Here is a 19,661-nt window from a genome sequence, read left to right as displayed (position 1 = left end):
CTACCTGGTGGACCTAGGCACTAGCAGGAGCCCCAAGAGGGTGATCCATGTGAACCGCCTTAAGCTCTTCCATGACAGGGCTGATGTGAATCTGTTGATGGTAACAGATGAGGACCAGGAAGCAGAGAGTGAACCTCTCCCTGATCTCCTCTCCACAAACCCTAAAGATGGCTCAGTTGATGGAGTGATCTATTCAGACACCCTCTCCAGCCAACAGCAATCTGATTGTAGGAAGGTCCTGTAACAGTTTGCTGAGCTCTTTTCCCTAACCCCTGGTCAGACACACCTGTGTACCCATGATGTGGACACAGGAGACAGCATGCCTGTCACAAACAAAATATTCAGACAGTCTGACCAAGTTAAGGAAAGCATCAAGGTGGAAGTTCACAAGATGCTGGAATTGGGAGTCATTGAGCACTCTGACAGACCCTGAGCTAGCCCAGTGGTCTTAGTCCCCAAACCTCACACCAAAGATGGAAAGAGACAGACGAGGTTTTGTGTGGACTACAGAGGACTTAATTCTGTCACCAAGACAGATGCCCATCCCATTCCAAGGGCTGATGAACTGATTGATAAATTAGGTGCTGCCAAATTCTGAAGTACCTTTGACTTAACTGCAGGGTACTGGCAAATCAAAATGGCACCAGGAGCAAAAGAAAAGACAGCATTCTCCACACCTGATGGGCATTATCAGTTTACTGTTATGCCCTTTGGTTTAAAGAATGCCCCTGCCACCTTCCAAAGGTTGGTGAATCAAGTCATTGCTGGTTTGGAGTCCTTTAGTGCAGCTTATCTTGACGATATTGCTGTCTTTAGCTCCAGCTGGCAGGATCACCTGGTCCACCTGAAGAAGGGTTTGAAGGCTCTGCAATCAGCAGGCCTCTCTATCAAGGCATCCAAATGCTAGATAGGGCAGGGAACTGTGGTTTACTTGGGACACCTTGTAGGTGGAGGCCAAGTTCAGCCACTCCAGCCTAAGATCCAGACTATTCTGGACTGGGCAGCTCCAAAAACCCAGACTCATGTCAGGGGATTCCTTGGCTTGAATGGGTACTACAGGAGGTTTGTGAAGGGATATGGATCCATAGTGACAGCCCTCACAGAACTTACCTCCAAGAAAATGCCCAAGAAAGTAAACTGGACTGTAGAATGCTAACAGGCCTTTGACACCCTGAAACAAGCAATGTGCACAGCACCAGTTCTAAAAGCTCCAGATTACTCCAAGCAGTTCATTGTGCAGACAGATGCCACTGAACATGGGATAGGGGCAGTTTTGCCCCATACAAATGAAGATGGCCATGAGCAGCCTGTTGCTTTAATTAGCAGGAGGTTACTCCCCAGGGAGCAGCGTTGGAGTGCCATTGAGAGGGAGGCCTTTGCTGTGGTTTGGTCCCTGAAGAAGCTGAGACCATACCTCTTTGGTACTCACTTTGTAGTTCAAACTGACCACAGACCTCTCAGATGGCTGATGCAAATGAAAGGTGAAAATCCAAAACTGTTGAGGTGGTCCATCTCCCTACAGGGAATGGACTTTATAGTGGAACACAGACCTGGGACTGCCCATGCCAATGCATATGGCCTTTCCAGGTTCTTCCACTTAGAAAATGAAGACTCTCTTGGGAAAGGTTAGTCTCATACTCTTTCGTTTGGGGGGGGGGGGTTGTGTAAGGAAATGCCTCCTTGGCATGGTTACCCCCTGACTTTTTGCCTTTGCTGATGCTAAGTTTTGATTTTAAAGTGTGCTGAGGCCTGCTAACCAGGCCCCAGCACCAATGTTCTTTCCCTAACCTGTACTTTTGTTTCTATAATTGGCCCACCCTGGCATCCAGGTAAGTCCCTTGTAACTGGTACTCCTGGTACCAAGGGCCCTGATGCCAGGGAAGGTCTCTAAGGGATGCAGCATGTCTTATGCCACCCTGGGGACCCCCTCACTCAACACAGACACACTGCTTGCCAGCTTGTGTGTGCTGATGAGGACAAAACAAATAAGTCGACATGGCACTCCCCTCAGGGTGCCATGCCAACCTCACACTGCCTATGCAGTATAGATAAGGCACCCCTCTAGCAGGCCTTACAGCCCTAAGGCAGGGTGTACTATACCATAGGTGAGGGCACCAGTGCATGAGCACTGTGCCCCTACAGTGTCTAAGCAAAACCTTAGACATTATAAGTGCAGGGTAGCCATAAGAGTATATGGTGTGGGAGTCTGTCATGCACGAACTCCACAGCACCATAATGGCTACACTGAAAACTGTGAAGTTTGGTATCAAACTTCTCAGCACAATAAATGCACACTGATGCCAGTGTACATTTTATTGTAACATACACCCCAGAGGGCACCTTAGAGGTGCCCCCTGAAACCTTAACCGACTATCCGTGTAGGCTGACTGGTTTTAGCAGCCTGCCACACTAGAGAAATGTTGCTGGCCACAGGGGGAGAGTGCCTTTGTCACTCTGTGGCTAGTAACAAAGCCTGTACTGGGTGGAGGTGCTTCACACCTCCCCCTGCAGGAACTGTAACACCTGGCGGTGAGCCTCAAAGGCTCACCCCCTTTGTTACAGCACCACAGGGCACTCCAGCTAGTGGAGTTGCCCGCCCCCTCCGGCCACGGCCCCACTTTTGGCGGCAAGGCCGGAGGAGATAATGAGAAAAACAAGGAGGAGTCACTGGCCAGTCAGGACAGCCCCTAAGGTGTCCTGAGCTGAGGTGACTCTGACCTTTAGAAATCCTCCATCTTGCAGATGGCGGATTTCCCCAATAGGGATAGGAATGTTCCCCCCTCCCCTCGGGAGGAGGCACAAAGAGGGTGTGCCTACCCTCAGGGCTAGTAGCCATTGGCTACTAACCCCCCAGACCTAAACACGCCCTTAAATTTAGTATTTAAGGGCTCCCCAGAACCTAGGAACTCAGATTCCTGCAACCTAAGAAGAAGAGGACTGCTAAGCTGAAATACCCTGCAGGGAAGACGGAGACACCAACTGCTTTGGCCCCAGCTCTACCGGCCTGTCTCCCCACTTCTAAAGACACTGCTCCAGCGACGCTTTCCCCGGGGACCAGCGACCTCTGAATCCTCAGAGGACTGCCCTGCTCTAGAAGGACCAAGAAACTCCTGAGGACAGCGGCTCTGTTCACCCAAGACTGCAACTTTGTAACGAAGGAGCAACTTTAAAACAACTTGCGTTTCCCGCCGGAAGGGTGAGACTTGCTACTCTGCACCCGACGTCCCCGGCTCGACTTGTGGAGAACAATCACTTCAGAGAGGACTCCCCGGCGACTGCGAGACCGTGAGTAGCCAGAGTTGACCCCCCTGGGCCCCCACAGCGACGCCTGCAGAGGGAATCCCGAGGCTTCCCCTGACTGCGACTGCCTGCTCTTCAGATCCCGACGCCTGGTAAAGACTCTGCACCCGCAGGCCCCAGGACCTGAAGGACCCGAACTCCAGTGCAGGAGTGACCCCCAGGAGGCCCTCTCCCTTGCCCAGGTGGTGGCTACCCCGCCTGCCTGCATCGCTGAAGAGACCCCTTGGTCTCACATTGAAACCTATTGTAAACCCGACGCGTGTTTGCACACTGCACCCGGCCGCCCCCGCGCTGCTGAGGGTGTACTTTCTGTGCTGACTTGTGTCCCCCCCCGGTGCCCTACAAAACCCCCCTGGTCTGCCCTCCGAAGACGCGGGTACTTACCTGCTGGCAGACTGGAACCGTGGCACCCCATTCTCCATTGAAGCCTATGCGTTTTGGGCACCACTTTGACCCCTGCACCTGACCGGCCCTGAGCTGCTGGTGTGGTAACGTTGGGGTTGCTCTGAACCCCAACGGTGGGCTACCTTGGACCCAAACTTGAACCCCGTAAGTGGTTTACTTACCTGCAAAAACTAACAAACTCTCACTCCCCCCTGGAACTGTTGAAAATTGCACTGTCTAGTTTTAAAATAGCTATATGTGATTTATATGAAAACTGCGTATGCTATTTTGATTATTCAAAGTTCCTAAAGTACCTACCTGCAATACCTTTCATTTGAAGTATTACATGTAAATCTTGAACCTGTGGTTCTTAAAATAAACTAAGAAAATATATTTTTCTGTACAAAAACCTATTGGCCTGGAATTGTCTCTGAGTGTGTGTTCCTCATTTATTGCCTGTGTGTGTACAACAAATGCTTAACACTACTCCTTTGATACGCCTACTGCTCGACCACACTACCACAAAATAGAGCATTAGTATTATCTCTTTTTGCCACTATATTACCTCTAAGGGGAACCCTTGGACTCTGCATACTATTCCTTACTTTGAAATAGTGCATACAGAGCCAACTTCCTACAGTGTGCTAGTCAAGTAAAGTGGTAAAAACTAAATGTATACACTTACTGGTCAGAATTAATCAGGGGACTACATTCTAAGGGCCAGGACGAGTCATCAGGGATCTCCTGGCATCACACGATGGATCGTGTATTCCTTCGGTACAAGCGACGAGTCCGCTTAAGTATGCAATCGCTACCATCTTGGAGCGAGCAACTTCTTCAGGGATTGGTCCAAATGTCCACCAATCAGCATTCAGGAGCTCGTGTTGTCGAGTTGCATTTGAAATCCGTCCGCCGGCTCGTGGACCAGGAAGAGAAGGTTCCCTTTCTGGTCCGCTATAGGCGCGCCTGAAAGTAAGCGCGTGTGTGTTATGAGGTATCTGAGCGGGGAGGGGCCTTTCTGATTCGTGTTATCAAGACATGTTTAATGTACATATATACAATTTGAAAGAGGACCAAAATTGGTTGTATTAGTGAGGAAATCGCACAGTATACAATGTATTGTGCATGTACTCGAATTACGAATACGGGCCAATGTCGGTCGTGTTAGCGAAATGCGGTCGTGGGAAGCAAAGCACACTAATTGTAGTATGGAGTATTTCGCATATATTAAGGAGTGCGGATCTAGAATGGTCGGGATGTCGACCAGAGGGGCGGCCTGAATGAGGTCGTGAAGAATAACGTCATGGGGTGCTATCCATAAGTATATCAGGGCCCTGTATTTGATATTTCAAACAAGCTGGTATGCGGTGACAGTGAAGCTTAGACGGTCCGTGGAATAGAGGTAGAAGCTTGCTTGAAACATGAAATACTTATGGATAGCACCCCATGGCACCCCGTGGTGTTACTCTTCACGACCTCATTCAGGCTGGCCCTCTGGTCGACACACCGACCATTCTAGATCCGCACTCCTTAATATATGTGTAATACTCCATACTACAATTAGTGTGCTTTGCTTTCCACAACTGCATTTCGCTAACACGACTGACAATGGTCCATATTCGTAATTCGAATACATGCACAATACATTGTATACTGTGTGATTTCCTCACTAATACAACAAATTTTGGTCCTCTTTCAAATTGTATATATGTACATTAAACATGTCTTGATAACACAGATCAGAAAGCCCCCCCGCTCAGATACCTCAAACACACAAGCGCTTACTTTCAGGCGCGCCCATAACGGACCAGAAAGGGAACCTTCTCTTCCTGGTCCGCGAGCCGGCGGCCGGATTTCAAATGCAGCTTGACAACATGAGCTCCTGAATGCTGATTGGTGGCCATTTGGACCAATCCCTGAAGAAGTTGCTCGCTCCAAGATGGTAGCAATTGCATACTTAAGCTGACTCGTCGCTTATACGTGTGGCTTGTACCGAAGGAATACACGATCCATCGTGTGTTGCCAGGAGATCCCTGATGACTCGCCCTGGCCCTTAGAATGTAATCCCTTGATTAATTCTGACCAGTAAGTGTATACATTTAGTTTTTACCACTTTACTTGACTAGCACACCCTTAAACAATGGCTAGTTTATACGACTATTGTCTTCTAGATATCGTGAGCCTTGGATTTCATTTATGAATGGCTCTCTGGGCTTTTATGACCTGGAAGACATAACACTGACCACTGGATCATTATTTGACTCCCAGACCACGTCCTCAGGATACAGTGAACTACATAACACATAAGTGGTCACTGTTTCACCTTATGATTACATTCCACATAATTAACATATAAACAGAGTACCACGATAATTGTCATTTTCCTACCAGGAAGATGCCCCAGACCACCAGATCGTATTTCTATACTGGATCTTAGGTGAGTGCTTAATCCCTCCCCTCTAAATAATAGTAGAAACAAATTATTCAGACCTTTAGTAACTCGATATTTACACTACCCATAGGTGCTACCGACTTGAATGTTCCCATTCCTGATGATGACCCACCTTTGATTTATTTCTGCAATTGGGTCGAAACGTCGACATACCTTTGAGTGTGGAATATAGAACTGTAAAGAAATCTTATGTGACTTCAGGGCTTCCTGGACTGACGGAGCCACTAGAAGTCCATAATATTCCTAAAACCACCCGTTGTACATATTGTATATATCACCTTCACTTCTCTGCACATTTTTATCACTTTCACTGTTTTATTAGGAGCACCTATTCAGACAAATATAACCTTGTGTCTAGAATAAAATGTTTAAAGAAAAATACAATGCAATAAACTTCTATTGATGCTACATTGTTTGTACACTTAGAATTATTTTAGTCATTATATCACCACGGAAGTCTAGGTTACTTCCCCTTTGGATTGACCATTAATCTATTTACAGAAATGGTTACAGCATTTAAAAAAATGTTATCCTGAAATTTCTGAACACCACCCAAATCCCTAAATTGAACATCCATTAATTATTTTAAATACACTTGCAGCAGATGCAAGTCCAAATGGTAACTACACATATCTGTATGCACCAACTGGTGATACAAATGTGGTAAATGGTGAGAGTTTTACTTGATGATTGTAGGAAAATGCCACTATTTGCATAGTTACCCCCTAACCTTTTGCCTTTTGTTGATGCCAGCTTTGATTGAAAGTGTGATAGGACCCTGCTAACCAGGCCCCAGCACCAGTGTTCTTTCCCTAAAACTGTACCTTTGTCTCCACAATTGGCACAGCCCTGGCACACAGATAAGTCCCTTGTAAAAGGTACCCCTGGTACCAAGGGCCGTGTGGCCAGGGAAGGTCACTAAGGGCTGTAGCATGTATTATGCCACCCTGGGGACCCCTCAGTCAGCACATGCACACTGCCTCACAGCTTGTGTGTGCTGGTGGGGAGAAAAAGACTAAGTCGACATGGCACTCCCCTCAGAGTGCCATGCCCACAACCCACTGCTTGCGGTATAGGTAAGTCACCCTTCTAGCGGGCCTTACAGCCCTAAAGCAGGGTTCACTATACCACAGGTGAGGGCATAGCTGCATGAGCACTATGCCCCTACAGTGTCCAAGCCAATTTTTAGACATTGTAAGTACAGGGTAGCCATAAAGAGTATATGGTCTGGGAGTTTGTCAAACACGAACTCCACAGTTCCATAATGGCTACACTGAATACTGGGAAGTTTGGTATAAAACACCCTCCTTGTGCCTCCTCCCTTTGGGGAGGGGGGGACATCCCTAATCCTATTGGGCTAAATCCTCCAAAGCTAGATGGAGGATTTTCTAAGGAGGGGGTCACATCAGCTCTGGTCATCTTAGGGGTGAACCTGGCTGAGGGGGTGACTCCTCCTTGTTTTTCCCATTATCTTCCCGGACTTGCCGTCAAAAGTGAGGGATGTGCCTGGTGGGCAGGCCTCTCCACTAGCTGGAGTGCTCTGGGGCGTTGTAACACCAGGCTTGAGCCTTTGAGGCTCACCGCCAGGTGTAGGAGGCTGGACTGGCTTGTAGTGAGTACCAAGGGGTACTTGCACCTTGCACCAGGCCCAGTTATCCCTTATTAGTGTATAGGGTGTCTAGCAGCTTAGGCTGATAGATAATGGTAGCTTAGCAGAGCAGCTTAGGCTGAACTAGGAGACGTGTGAAGCTACTACAGTACCACTTAGTGTCATATGCACAATATCATAAGAAAACACAATACACAGTTATACTAAAAATAAAGGTACTTTATTTTTATGACAATATGCCAAAGTATCTTAGAGTGTACCCTCAGTGAGAGTATAGGAAATATACACAAGATATATATACACAATAGTAAAAATATGCAGTATAGTCTTAGAAAACAGTGCAAACAATGTATAGTTACAATAGGATGCAATGGGGAAACATAGGGATAGGGGCAACACAAACCATATACTCCAGAAGTGGAATGCGAACCACGAATGGACCCCAAACCTATGTGACCTTGTAGAGGGTCGCTGGGACTATTAGAAAATAGTGAGAGTTAGAAAAATAACCCTCCCCAAGACCCTGAAAAGTGAGTGCAAAGTGCACTAAAGTTCCCCTAAGGACAAAAGAGTCGTGTTAGAGGAATAATGCAGGAAAGACACAAACCAGCAATGCAACAACTGTGGATTTCCAATCTAGGGTACCTGTGGAACAAGGGGACCAAGTCCAAAAGTCACAAGCAAGTCGGAGATGGGCAGATGCCCAGGAAATGCCAGCTGCGGGTGCAAAGAAGCTTCGACTGGACAGAAGAAGCTGAGGTTTCTGCAGGAACGAAAAGGGCTAGAGACTTCCCCTTTGGTGGACGGATCCCTCTCGCCTTGGAGAGTCGTGCAGAAGTGTTTTCCCGCCGGAAGGACGCCAACAAGCCTTGCTACACGCAAATCGTGCGTTTGGCGTTTTTGGACGCTGCTGGGGCCCAGGAGGGACCAGGAGGTCGCAAATTGGACCTGCAGAGAGAAGGGACGTCGAGCAAGACAAAGAGCCCTCACTGAAGCAGGTAGCACCTGGAGAAGTGCCAGAAACAGGCACTAGGAGGATGCGTGAAGCGGTGCTCGCCGAAGTTGCACAAAGGAGTCCCACGTCGCCGGAGACCAACTTAGAAAGTCGTGCAATGCAGGTTAGAGTGCCGTGGACCCAGGCTTGGCTGTGCACGAAGGATTTCCGCCGGAAGTGCACAGGGGCCGGAGTAGCTGCAAAGTCGCGGTTCCCAGCAATGCAGCCCAGCGAGGTGAGGCAAGGACTTACCTCCACCAAACTTGGGCTGAAGAGTCACTGGACTGTGGGGGTCACTTGGACAGCGTCACTGGATTCGAGGGACCTCGCTCGTCGTGCTGAGAGGAGACCCAAGGGACCGGTAATGCAGCTTTTTGGTGCCTGCGGTTGCAGGGGGAAGATTCCGTCGACCCACGGGAGATTTCTTCGGTGCTTCTGGTGCAGAGAGGAGGCAGACTACCCCCACAGCATGCACAAGCAGGAAAACAGTCGAGAAGGCGGCAGGATCAGCGTTACAGAGTTGCAGTAGTCGTCTTTGCTACTATGTTGCAGGTTTGCAGGCTTCCAGCGCGGTCAGCGGTCGTTTCCTTATCAGAAGGTGAAGAGAGAGATGCAGAGGAACTCGGCTGAGCTCATGCATTCGTTATCTAAAGTTTCCCCAGAGACAGAGACCCTAAATAGCCAGAAAAGAGGGTTTGGCTACCTAGGAGAGAGGAAAGGCTACTAACACCTGAAGGAGCCTATCAGCAGGAGTCTCTGACGTCACCTGGTGGCACTGGCCACTCAGAGCAGTCCAGTGTGCCAGCAGCACCTCTGTTTCCAAGATGGCAGAGGTCTGGAGCACACTGGAGGAGCTCTGGACACCTCCCAGGGGAGGTGCAGGTCAGGGGATTGGTCACTCCCCTTTCCTTTGTCCAGTTTCGCGCCAGAGCAGGGGCTAAGGGGTCCCTGAACCGGTGTAGACTGGCTTATGCAGAATTGGGCACATCTGTGCCCAAGAAAGCATTTCCAGAGGCTGGGGGAGGCTACTCCTCCCCTGCCTTCACACCATTTTCCAAAGGGAGAGGGTGTCACACCCTCTCTCAGAGGAAGTTCTTTGTTCTGCCATCCTGGGCCAGGCCTGGCTGGACCCCAGGAGGGCAGCTGCCTGTCTGAGGGGTTGGCAGCAGCAGCAGCTGCAGTGAAACCCCAGGAAGGGCAGTCTGGCAGTACCAGGGTCTGTGCTACAGACCACTGGGATCATGGAATTGTACCAACAATGCCAGGATGGCATAGAGGGGGCAAGTCCATGATCATAGACATGTTACATGGCCATATTCGGAGTTACCATGGTGAAGCTACATATAGGTAGTGACCTATATGTAGTGCACGCGTGTAATGGTGTCCCCGCACTCACAAAGTTCAGTGAATTGGCTCTGAACAATGTGGGGGCACCTTGGCTAGTGCCAGGGTGCCCTCACACTAAGTAACTTAGCACCTAACCTTTACCAGGTAAAGGTTAGACATATAGGTGACTTATAAGTTACTTAAGTGCAGTGTAAAATGGCTGTGAAATAACGTGGATGTTATTTCACTCAGGCTGCAGTGGCAGGCCTGTGTAAGAATTGTCAGAGCTCCCTATGGGTGGCAAAAGAAATGCTGCAGTCCATAGGGATCTCCTGGAACCCCAATACCCTGGGTACCTCAGTACCATATACTAGGGAATTATAAGGGTGTTCCAGTAAACCAATGTAAATTGGTAAAAATGGTCACTAGCCTGTCAGTGACAATTTGGAAAGAAATGAGAGAGCATAACCACTGAGGTTCTGATTAGCAGATCCTCAGTGAGACAGTTAGGCACCACACAGGGAACATATACATGCACACCTATGAGCACTGGGGCCCTGTGTGACAGGGTCCCAGTGACACATACATATAGGCCACAAACCTATGAGCACTGGGGTCCTGACCAGCAGGATCCCAGTGACACATAACAACCATACTGAAAACATAGTGTTTTCACTATGAGCACTGAGGCCTGGCTATCAGGATCCCAGTGAGACAGTGAAAACAGTGACAAACACCCTGACATACACTCACAAACAGGCCAAAAGTGGGGGTAACAAGGCTAGAAAGAGGCTACCTTCTCACACAACCCCCCCCCAAACGAAGGACAATAAGGCTAACCTTGGCCAGTTGAGACTTTATTGTCTAAGTGGTGATAAGTAGAGAGTAGCTCTGCAATAGACTGGTTACTCCCTTTATCATCCACTATATGGTTACTTCCCTGTGGGGATGTAAACCACCCTGTTTGAAGTTTTTTAGCTAAGCAACAATGTGAAGATGTATTTTCAGAGTTTCTATCAGTAAGTTTTAGTTTAGAGCAGTGGGAATTGTCCACTGAACCTATTTGTAGTGATGGAAATGCCAGACAGGGATGCTGTCTCAGAAAAGCCATAGCTGGGCAAAAACTTTGTCCATCTGGCTGGAAGAGAGAACAGGGATGCTGTTTCTCTTGAGTTGGAGCAGGGCAGGGATGCTGTCCTATGAGCTCCACACTAGGGCAGGGATGCTGTCCTAAGTGTTGTGAGGTAGTGCAGGGTTTCTGCACTAAAGTTTCTCTGGGAGGGTTGGAGGGATGCTCCATGTTAACTAAAATGGTGCTGTTTTTCTCACCAATGTTAGTTATCCCACAGAGAGGTACTTCCACCTCAGGGAGTCCAGCTTTGCCAGCTGATGATTCCCTTGGAACAGGTGCCACCCCAGGAGAGGTTTCTCCCACCACAGGAATGGTATCCTGAATGGTAGGGTGGTTAGGGGATACTGTGATACCCTTTTTACCTGTTGATGGAGAGGGATCCTGAGTTTTCAGGCCTTCTCTCCTTTGCTTTTTCATTTCACTTGAAATGAGAGGGAACAATTCCTCAGGGATGCCCAGCATGGCTGCATGGGCATAAAACTCTACATCAGCCCAACCTGAGGCCTCTAGGTCATTACCTAAGAGACAGTCTACCGGTAAGCTAGGTGATACCACCACCTGCTTAGGGCCAGTAACTCCACCCCAACTAAACTGAATTATAGCTAAGGGAAGAAACTTAGTGGAGTTATGGACATCAATAATCTTATACTGTTGTCCAATGATGTGTTGATCAGGGTGCACTAGGTTTTCAGTCACCAAAGTAAAACTGGCACCTGTGTCCCTGTAGGCCAAGGCCTCAACACCATTTATTGAAACTGTCTGCCTGTACTTATCCATTGTAAGGGGACAAGCAGCCAGTGTGGCAAGGCCAATGCCACTAGGTGTGACAGAAACTGTCTTGGGACTGATTACATCAGTTTCCACTATGGACCCATAAGTGAACCCAACTACACCCTTTGCTTGACTGTTGCCAGCAGTCCCACCACTAGTACCACTACTGCTAGGGGCACTAGAGCTTGATGTATTAGTGGTGGTAGGCTCAGGGGGTTTACCTGGACAGGACTTATCCCCTGGCCTATGGCCTCTGTTTTTACACACAAAGCACCAAGGCTTTTTAATGTGTGCAGGTTGGGAAGAAGAGGAAGAATTTGTTTTATCCCCACCCTCTGAAGAGTGTTTAAGATTTGAAGTGGGATCTTTGGTTTTATCCTTATCCCCATGCTTATCTTGAGATTTTTCACCATCTTTCTTCTTATTGCCATCTTTGTCACCCCCTGTATGAACTTTTCTGTTCACCCTTGTTCTGACCCATTTGTCTGCCTTCTTTCCCAATTCTTGGGGAGAGGTCAGATCAGAGTCTACCAGGTACTGGTGCAACAAATCAGACACACAATTATTAAGTATATGCTCTCTCAGGATTGTGTTATACAGGCTTTCATAATCAGTAACTTTACTGCCATGTAACCACCCCTCCAAGGCCTTCACTGAATGGTCAATGAAATCAACCCAGTCTTGTGAAGACTCCTTTTTGGTCTCTCTGAACTTTATCCTGTACTGTTCAGTGGTTAAGCCATAACCATCCAGGAGTGCATTCTTAAGAACTGTAAAATTATTGGCATCATTTTCTTTCACAGTAAGGAGCCTATCCCTACCTTTTCCACTAAATTATAGCCATAGGATAGCAGCCCACTGCCTTTGAGGGACATCCTGTACAACACAGGCCCTCTCAAGTGCAGCAAACCACTTGTTAATGTCATCCCCCTCCTTATAAGGGGGAACTATCTTGTGCAGATTTCTGGAATCATGCTCTTTTGCAGGATGACTATGGGGAATACTGCTGCTGCCACCATGGGTATCTAAACCCAACTTCTGTCTTTCCTTCTCTAATTCAAAAGACTGTCTATCCAAATCCAGCTGTTGCTTTTTAAGCTTCAGTCTGGTTTGTTCCACCCTCAACTTATTGAGTTCCCTCTCTAACATTCTGTCATCAGGGTTGGTGGGAGGGACATTTCTAGAAACAGAGCTATGATGGGAATGAACAGAAGGAGACCTGTCCCTTACAGAAGCCAACTTAACAGCTTGGTTTACAGAAACATTACTACCAGTATGGTGAGAATAAATGCTTTTACTATGATGTGAGACAACACTATTTCTATGGTGTGGCTCATCATCATTACCATCTATGCTAGATTGTCTAGTAATGGGCAGGCTAGGAAGTTTCTTTCCTGAATCTTTTCCTGGGGGAGTCCCTGAATCTGATTGGGAACTATTAGGTACTTTTTCTACAGATGGGCCACCTCTGGCCTTATCCTGTTCTCTAAGCATGTTAATTAACAGTTCCAAGGCAGGATTCTTCCCTACACTCAAACCTCTCTCTATACAGAGACTCCTTGCTCTTTTCCAGCTAAGGTTGTCATATGCAAGTTTGGACAGATCAACACTTTGGCCTGTGCCAGACATTTTTTAGAGAGAGTTAAAGTGATAGAGAAAGAGACAAAAGTTTTTAGCACTTTTTGTAAAGACAGAAAAAAACTTTTTAAACTTTTAAGAACTTTTTGAAAGTTTAGGAGTACTTTTCAGCACTTAGAAAAGAGTGAAAAGAGGAAATGCAAAACTTTTTGGCTATGTGTATATACACTGACCTTGTTTTGTATATTTTTCTCTTATGAAAAGTACAATGACAAGAGTGGTAAGTAGTCTCAAGCACTTATCCCACCACTGCACAACCAATGTAGGAGGCTGGACTGGCTTGTAGTGAGTACCAAGGGGTACTTGCACCTTGCACCAGGCCCAGTTATCCCTTATTAGTGTATAGGGTGTCTAGCAGCTTAGGCTGATAGATAATGGTAGCTTAGCAGAGCAGCTTAGGCTGAACTAGGAGACGTGTGAAGCTACTACAGTACCACTTAGTGTCATATGCACAATATCATAAGAAAACACAATACACAGTTATACTAAAAATAAAGGTACTTTATTTTTATGACAATATGCCAAAGTATCTTAGAGTGTACCCTCAGTGAGAGGATAGGAAATATACACAAGATATATATACACAATAGTAAAAATATGCAGTATAGTCTTAGAAAACAGTGCAAACAATGTATAGTTACAATAGGATGCAATGGGGAAACATAGGGATAGGGGCAACACAAACCATATACTCCAGAAGTGGAATGCGAACCACGAATGGACCCCAAACCTATGTGACCTTGTAGAGGGTCGCTGGGACTATTAGAAAATAGTGAGAGTTAGAAAAATAACCCTCCCCAAGACCCTGAAAAGTGAGTGCAAAGTGCACTAAAGTTCCCCTAAGGACAAAAGAGTCGTGTTAGAGGAATAATGCAGGAAAGACACAAACCAGCAATGCAACAACTGTGGATTTCCAATCTAGGGTACCTGTGGAACAAGGGGACCAAGTCCAAAAGTCACAAGCAAGTCGGAGATGGGCAGATGCCCAGGAAATGCCAGCTGCGGGTGCAAAGAAGCTTCGACTGGACAGAAGAAGCTGAGGTTTCTGCAGGAACGAAAAGGGCTAGAGACTTCCCCTTTGGTGGACGGATCCCTCTCGCCTTGGAGAGTCGTGCAGAAGTGTTTTCCCGCCAGAAGGACGCCAACAAGCCTTGCTACACGCAAATCGTGCGTTTGGCGTTTTTGGACGCTGCTGGGGCCCAGGAGGGACCAGGAGGTCGCAAATTGGACCTGCAGAGAGAAGGGACGTCGAGCAAGACAAAGAGCCCTCACTGAAGCAGGTAGCACCCGGAGAAGTGCCAGAAACAGGCACTACGAGGATGCGTGAAACGGTGCTTGCCGAAGTTGCACAAAGGAGTCCCACGTCGCCGGAGACCAACTTAGAAAGTCGTGCAATGCAGGTTAGAGTGCCGTGGATCCAGGCTTGGCTGTGCACGAAGGATTTCCACCGGAAGTGCACAGGGGCCGGAGTAGCTGCAAAGTCGCGGTTCCCAGCAATGCAGCCCAGCGAGGTGAGGCAAGGACTTACCTCCACCAAACTTGGGCTGAAGAGTCACTGGACTGTGGGGGTCACTTGGACAGCGTCGCTGGATTCGAGGGACCTTGCTCGTCGTGCTGAGAGGAGACCCAAGGGACTGGTAATGCAGCTTTTTGGTGCCTGCGGTTGCAGGGGGAAGATTCCGTCGACCCACGGGAGATTTCTTCGGTGCTTCTGGTGCAAAGAGGAGGCAGACTACCCCCACAGCATGCACAAGCAGGAAAACAGTCGAGAAGGCGGCAGGATCAGCGTTACAGAGTTGCAGTAGTCGTCTTTGCTACTATGTTGCAGGTTTGCAGGCTTCCAGCGCGGTCAGCGGTCGTTTCCTTATCAGAAGGTGAAGAGAGAGATGCAGAGGAACTCGGCTGAGCTCATGCATTCGTTATCTAAAGTTTCCCCAGAGACAGAGACCCTAAATAGCCAGAAAAGAGGGTTTGGCTACCTAGGAGAGAGGAAAGGCTACTAACACCTGAAGGAGCCTATCAGCAGGAGTCTCTGACGTCACCTGGTGCCACTGGCCACTCAGAGCAGTCCAGTGTGCCAGCAGCACCTCTGTTTCCAAGATGGCAGAGGTCTGGAGCACACTGGAGGAGCTCTGGACACCTCCCAGGGGAGGTGCAGGTCAGGGGAGTGGTCACTCCCCTTTCCTTTGTCCAGTTTCGCGCCAGAGCAGGGGCTAAGGGGTCCCTGAACCGGTGTAGACTGGCTTATGCAGAATTGGGCACATCTGTGCCCAAGAAAGCATTTCCAGAGGCTGGGGGAGGCTACTCCTCCCCTGCCTTCACACCATTTTCCAAAGGGAGAGGGTGTCACACCCTCTCTCAGAGGAAGTTCTTTGTTCTGCCATCCTGGGCCAGGCCTGGCTGGACCCCAGGAGGGCAGCTGCCTGTCTGAGGGGTTGGCAGCAGCAGCAGCTGCAGTGAAACCCCAGGAAGGGCAGTCTGGCAGTACCAGGGTCTGTGCTACAGACCACTGGGATCATGGAATTGTACCAACAATGCCAGGATGGCATAGAGGGGGCAATTCCATGATCATAGACATGTTACATGGCCATATTCGGAGTTACCATGGTGAAGCTACATATAGGTAGTGACCTATATGTAGTGCACGCGTGTAATGGTGTCCCCGCACTCACAAAGTTCAGTGAATTGGCTCTGAACAATGTGGGGGCACCTTGGCTAGTGCCAGGGTGCCCTCACACTAAGTAACTTTGCACCTAACCTTTACCAGGTAAAGGTTAGACATATAGGTGACTTATAAGTTACTTAAGTGCAGTGTAAAATGGCTGTGAAATAACGTGGATGTTATTTCACTCAGGCTGCAGTGGCAGGCCTGTGTAAGAATTGTCAGAGCTCCCTATGGGTGGCAAAAGAAATGCTGCAGTCCATAGGGATCTCCTGGAACCCCAATACCCTGGGTACCTCAGTACCATATACTAGGGAATTATAAGGGTGTTCCAGTAAACCAATGTAAATTGGTAAAAATGGTCACTAGCCTGTCAGTGACAATTTGGAAAGAAATGAGAGAGCATAACCACTGAGGTTCTGATTAGCAGAGCCTCAGTGAGACAGTTAGGCACCACACAGGGAACATATACATGCACACCTATGAGCACTGGGGCCCTGTGTGACAGGGTCCCAGTGACACATACATATAGGCCACAAACCTATGAGCACTGGGGTCCTGACCAGCAGGATCCCAGTGACACATAACAACCATACTGAAAACATAGTGTTTTCACTATGAGCACTGAGGCCTGGCTATCAGGATCCCAGTGAAACAGTGAAAACAGTGACAAACACCCTGACATACACTCACAAACAGGCCAAAAGTGGGGGTAACAAGGCTAGAAAGAGGCTACCTTCTCACACCAGGTGTTACAGTTTCTGCAGGGGGGAGGTGTGAAACACCTCCACCCAGGACAGACTTTGTTCCTGGTCACATAGTGCACAAAGGCACTCACCCCATGTGACCAGAAACTAGTCTGGAAGTGGCAGGTTGGCAGAGACCGGTCAGCCTCTGGTGTAGTATATACAGAGCCAGCTTCCTCCAATGATACGCTGATTTAAGGTCAAGCGACAAAAAATATTTTGACCCTTTAGCGGCAGCTAATATTTCTTGAATTTTTGGTAACGGTTGGGAATATTTTTGGTTAAAGATCTTAAATCAGCGCACAATCTTATTTCTTCATTTTCTTTTTGGTAATTACCACTGCTGAAACCCATCCCGAAGAGCCAGCAGGTTCAATTATGCCTTCTTCACTTAGCAAGTAATTCCTACAATTCTTTCCTTACTGAAAGGGGCACAAGTCAAACGTTATGTACAGCAGGTTACTGCTTAGTTATTTTTCGGTACATCTTGAATAGTTAAACCCAACAATTTAATTATTTTCATTACCCATAAATGAAACAGGCAAATCTCCCAACACGATAGGATCAGATCATCCTGGTTTAAGTATTATCATACCTAGTTTACACAGGTCTTGCCAAACAACAATATTTCTTCTGTTTTTCACTACATACATTTTTGTTTTGATAATACGGCCTTTGAACTCTAAAGTGTCATTAAAGTATCCTAACATATTAATATCAAAATCTCCAAATGCTTTTGGATCTACATCACTTTTTGTGAACTATACATTTTCCATAAATTACAAAATGTGTAATCTGTGAAAATAGTAATAGCGGACCCTGAATCGACCATAATATTTAGTTCTACCTTACCAAAATGAACTACTCCAAGTGGCACTCTAAACTTAGTTGATTTGACAATAATTGAAGTATTGTAACTGCATGCGCAAAGTGTCTTAAAGCACTGCTTTCTCTCCTCCAGGGATGGCCCCCTTGGCAGTGCCAGTGACTGCAGGATATATGGAGGAGCCCTGGGTCTGGGACACCAACGCCAAGTCACCTGCTGCAGAGCTGTCCTCCTGCAAACAAGCTGTGTACTTCCACATTGACCCCGTTGTAGAGAGCCAAGGAACTGCAGGGGTCCGGGGCACCAAAGGTAGGCACCAGAATTCTTGAATCAGTCACTCTATACTCATACGTCTACCTTATCTGTCCATGTCCAGACACACAGGAGCAGTTTTATTTTTGTCTTCACCTGAGGGTGCCTGTGACTTCATATGGATGGAATCTGGGGTAGTAGTCCTTGCTGGAATGCCGCTAAATTGAATAATTTGCATATGGCTGTTTCATTCTAAAATGGCATACATGAGCTATAATAGATGGAATGCTACCCAGCAGAATTCCCAGCGGGGTGATGGGTGGAATGCTAGAGTGGTGGGCTCAAGCATTTCCACCCATCACCTTTTTAATGTTGGACTGAGCCCCTTAGGCGATGCAGGTTTGTCCAGATGTGGGTTCCGAGAATGCTGTTGTATGGTTTCAAGCTAGAGTCCCTTAAATGTGTTTCCTTAGTCACGTGCTGCGCCTTGGATCAGAACCCAAAGAGGTCTCCTGCCCAATTCTTGACCTCTACACCCCTAAAGCTTCGGAGATGCTGGCTGGTGGTAAAGATGTCTTCACAGTGATTGTACTGCTCATAGCCATTGCCCCTGGTTGTTCCCACTGCCTGCCTTGAGCTCTGCCTTCAGGGCCGAAGTCTAGGCACCATCATGCTACAGGTCAGTGTACCTGGGGGTGCTGTCAGCAGGGTTGGTCTCTTAGATTTAAACGAGCACTTTCTGCCCTGGCCGGCAGGTGGCGAGTGTCCTAGCTGTTGGACGAGAAAGACCAGATCTAGGGCTACTTGTGTCCTCATGAAGTAATGTTGTCTTTTCTGTAACTTTCAGGTGATGGTCCTCCACAGGGTACTAATCTGTCCCTCTCGCCTTCTCCTTCCCTCTTCATACACCACCCTCCCCGTCCCACGTTCAGGTTTCACCCAGGGGGAGCACTACTGGGAGATCGTGTTCCTGGAACCGCCCTACGGACTGTCCGTCATGCTGGGAATCGGGACGCCACAGGCGCTGTTGCATGCTGGGAATTACACCTACATTGACCTGCTGGGTATGTTAAAGAACTTTTTCTCCTACAAGATTGTTGGGTTATTGAGTAATGAGAATAATGTGTGGAAAACACCTCAGGATGGTGAGAGAATTGCACCCCTGCCCTGAGTGCCCAACTGTATTGTTGTCTGGGTCCCAAGTGCTGATTTTTTGTCACGGCAGAACACTTATCATGTGTGCACCACGACATACGTCTGTCTCTCAGATTATGTTCTTGTTGGACTGGGAGGGACGTCCAAAGCATGCCGTCATTGTAGTGGGCGGCTGCCGCCTTCACCTGGAGTTAAGCAGCACAAGCACAGTGGCGGTAGGATACCGTATAGTGATCAGTAGTAGTGAACAGGTCCTTTTCACCCCGTGTCACTGGAGTGACGCCTTCAGTCTCACTCACCTTTTTAAAGATTCCGCTGCTGTGTGTTTAACTCACCCTTGGCCTACATCAGGTTGGTGTGTCAGTGCGTTCATGGTGGAACCTTGAGCCGAATGCACATGACCATGCAAGACAT

At 47.9% G+C, this 19,661-nt stretch overlaps 1 protein-coding gene across 1 annotated transcript in view; it reads left to right on the top strand.

The window, feature by feature from the left end:
* The window catches only part of LOC138283695 (SPRY domain-containing SOCS box protein 3-like), a 64,359-nt gene that overhangs the window by 9,990 nt on the left and 34,708 nt on the right, over positions 1–19,661 (top strand). The window contains exons 2-3 of the mRNA XM_069221699.1: positions 17,976–18,149; positions 19,025–19,156. Coding sequence (XP_069077800.1) covers positions 17,978–18,149; positions 19,025–19,156 — 304 coding nt within the window. The 5' untranslated portion in view covers positions 17,976–17,977. The remainder of the gene's footprint in view (positions 1–17,975; positions 18,150–19,024; positions 19,157–19,661) is intronic.

The sequence above is a fragment of the Pleurodeles waltl genome, chromosome 3_1, assembly GCF_031143425.1.
Source record: "Pleurodeles waltl isolate 20211129_DDA chromosome 3_1, aPleWal1.hap1.20221129, whole genome shotgun sequence".
Taxonomy (NCBI): Eukaryota; Metazoa; Chordata; class Amphibia; order Caudata; family Salamandridae; genus Pleurodeles; species Pleurodeles waltl.
Note: the sequence above shows the minus strand (reverse complement) of the source record. Positions and strands in the feature narration are given on the sequence as shown.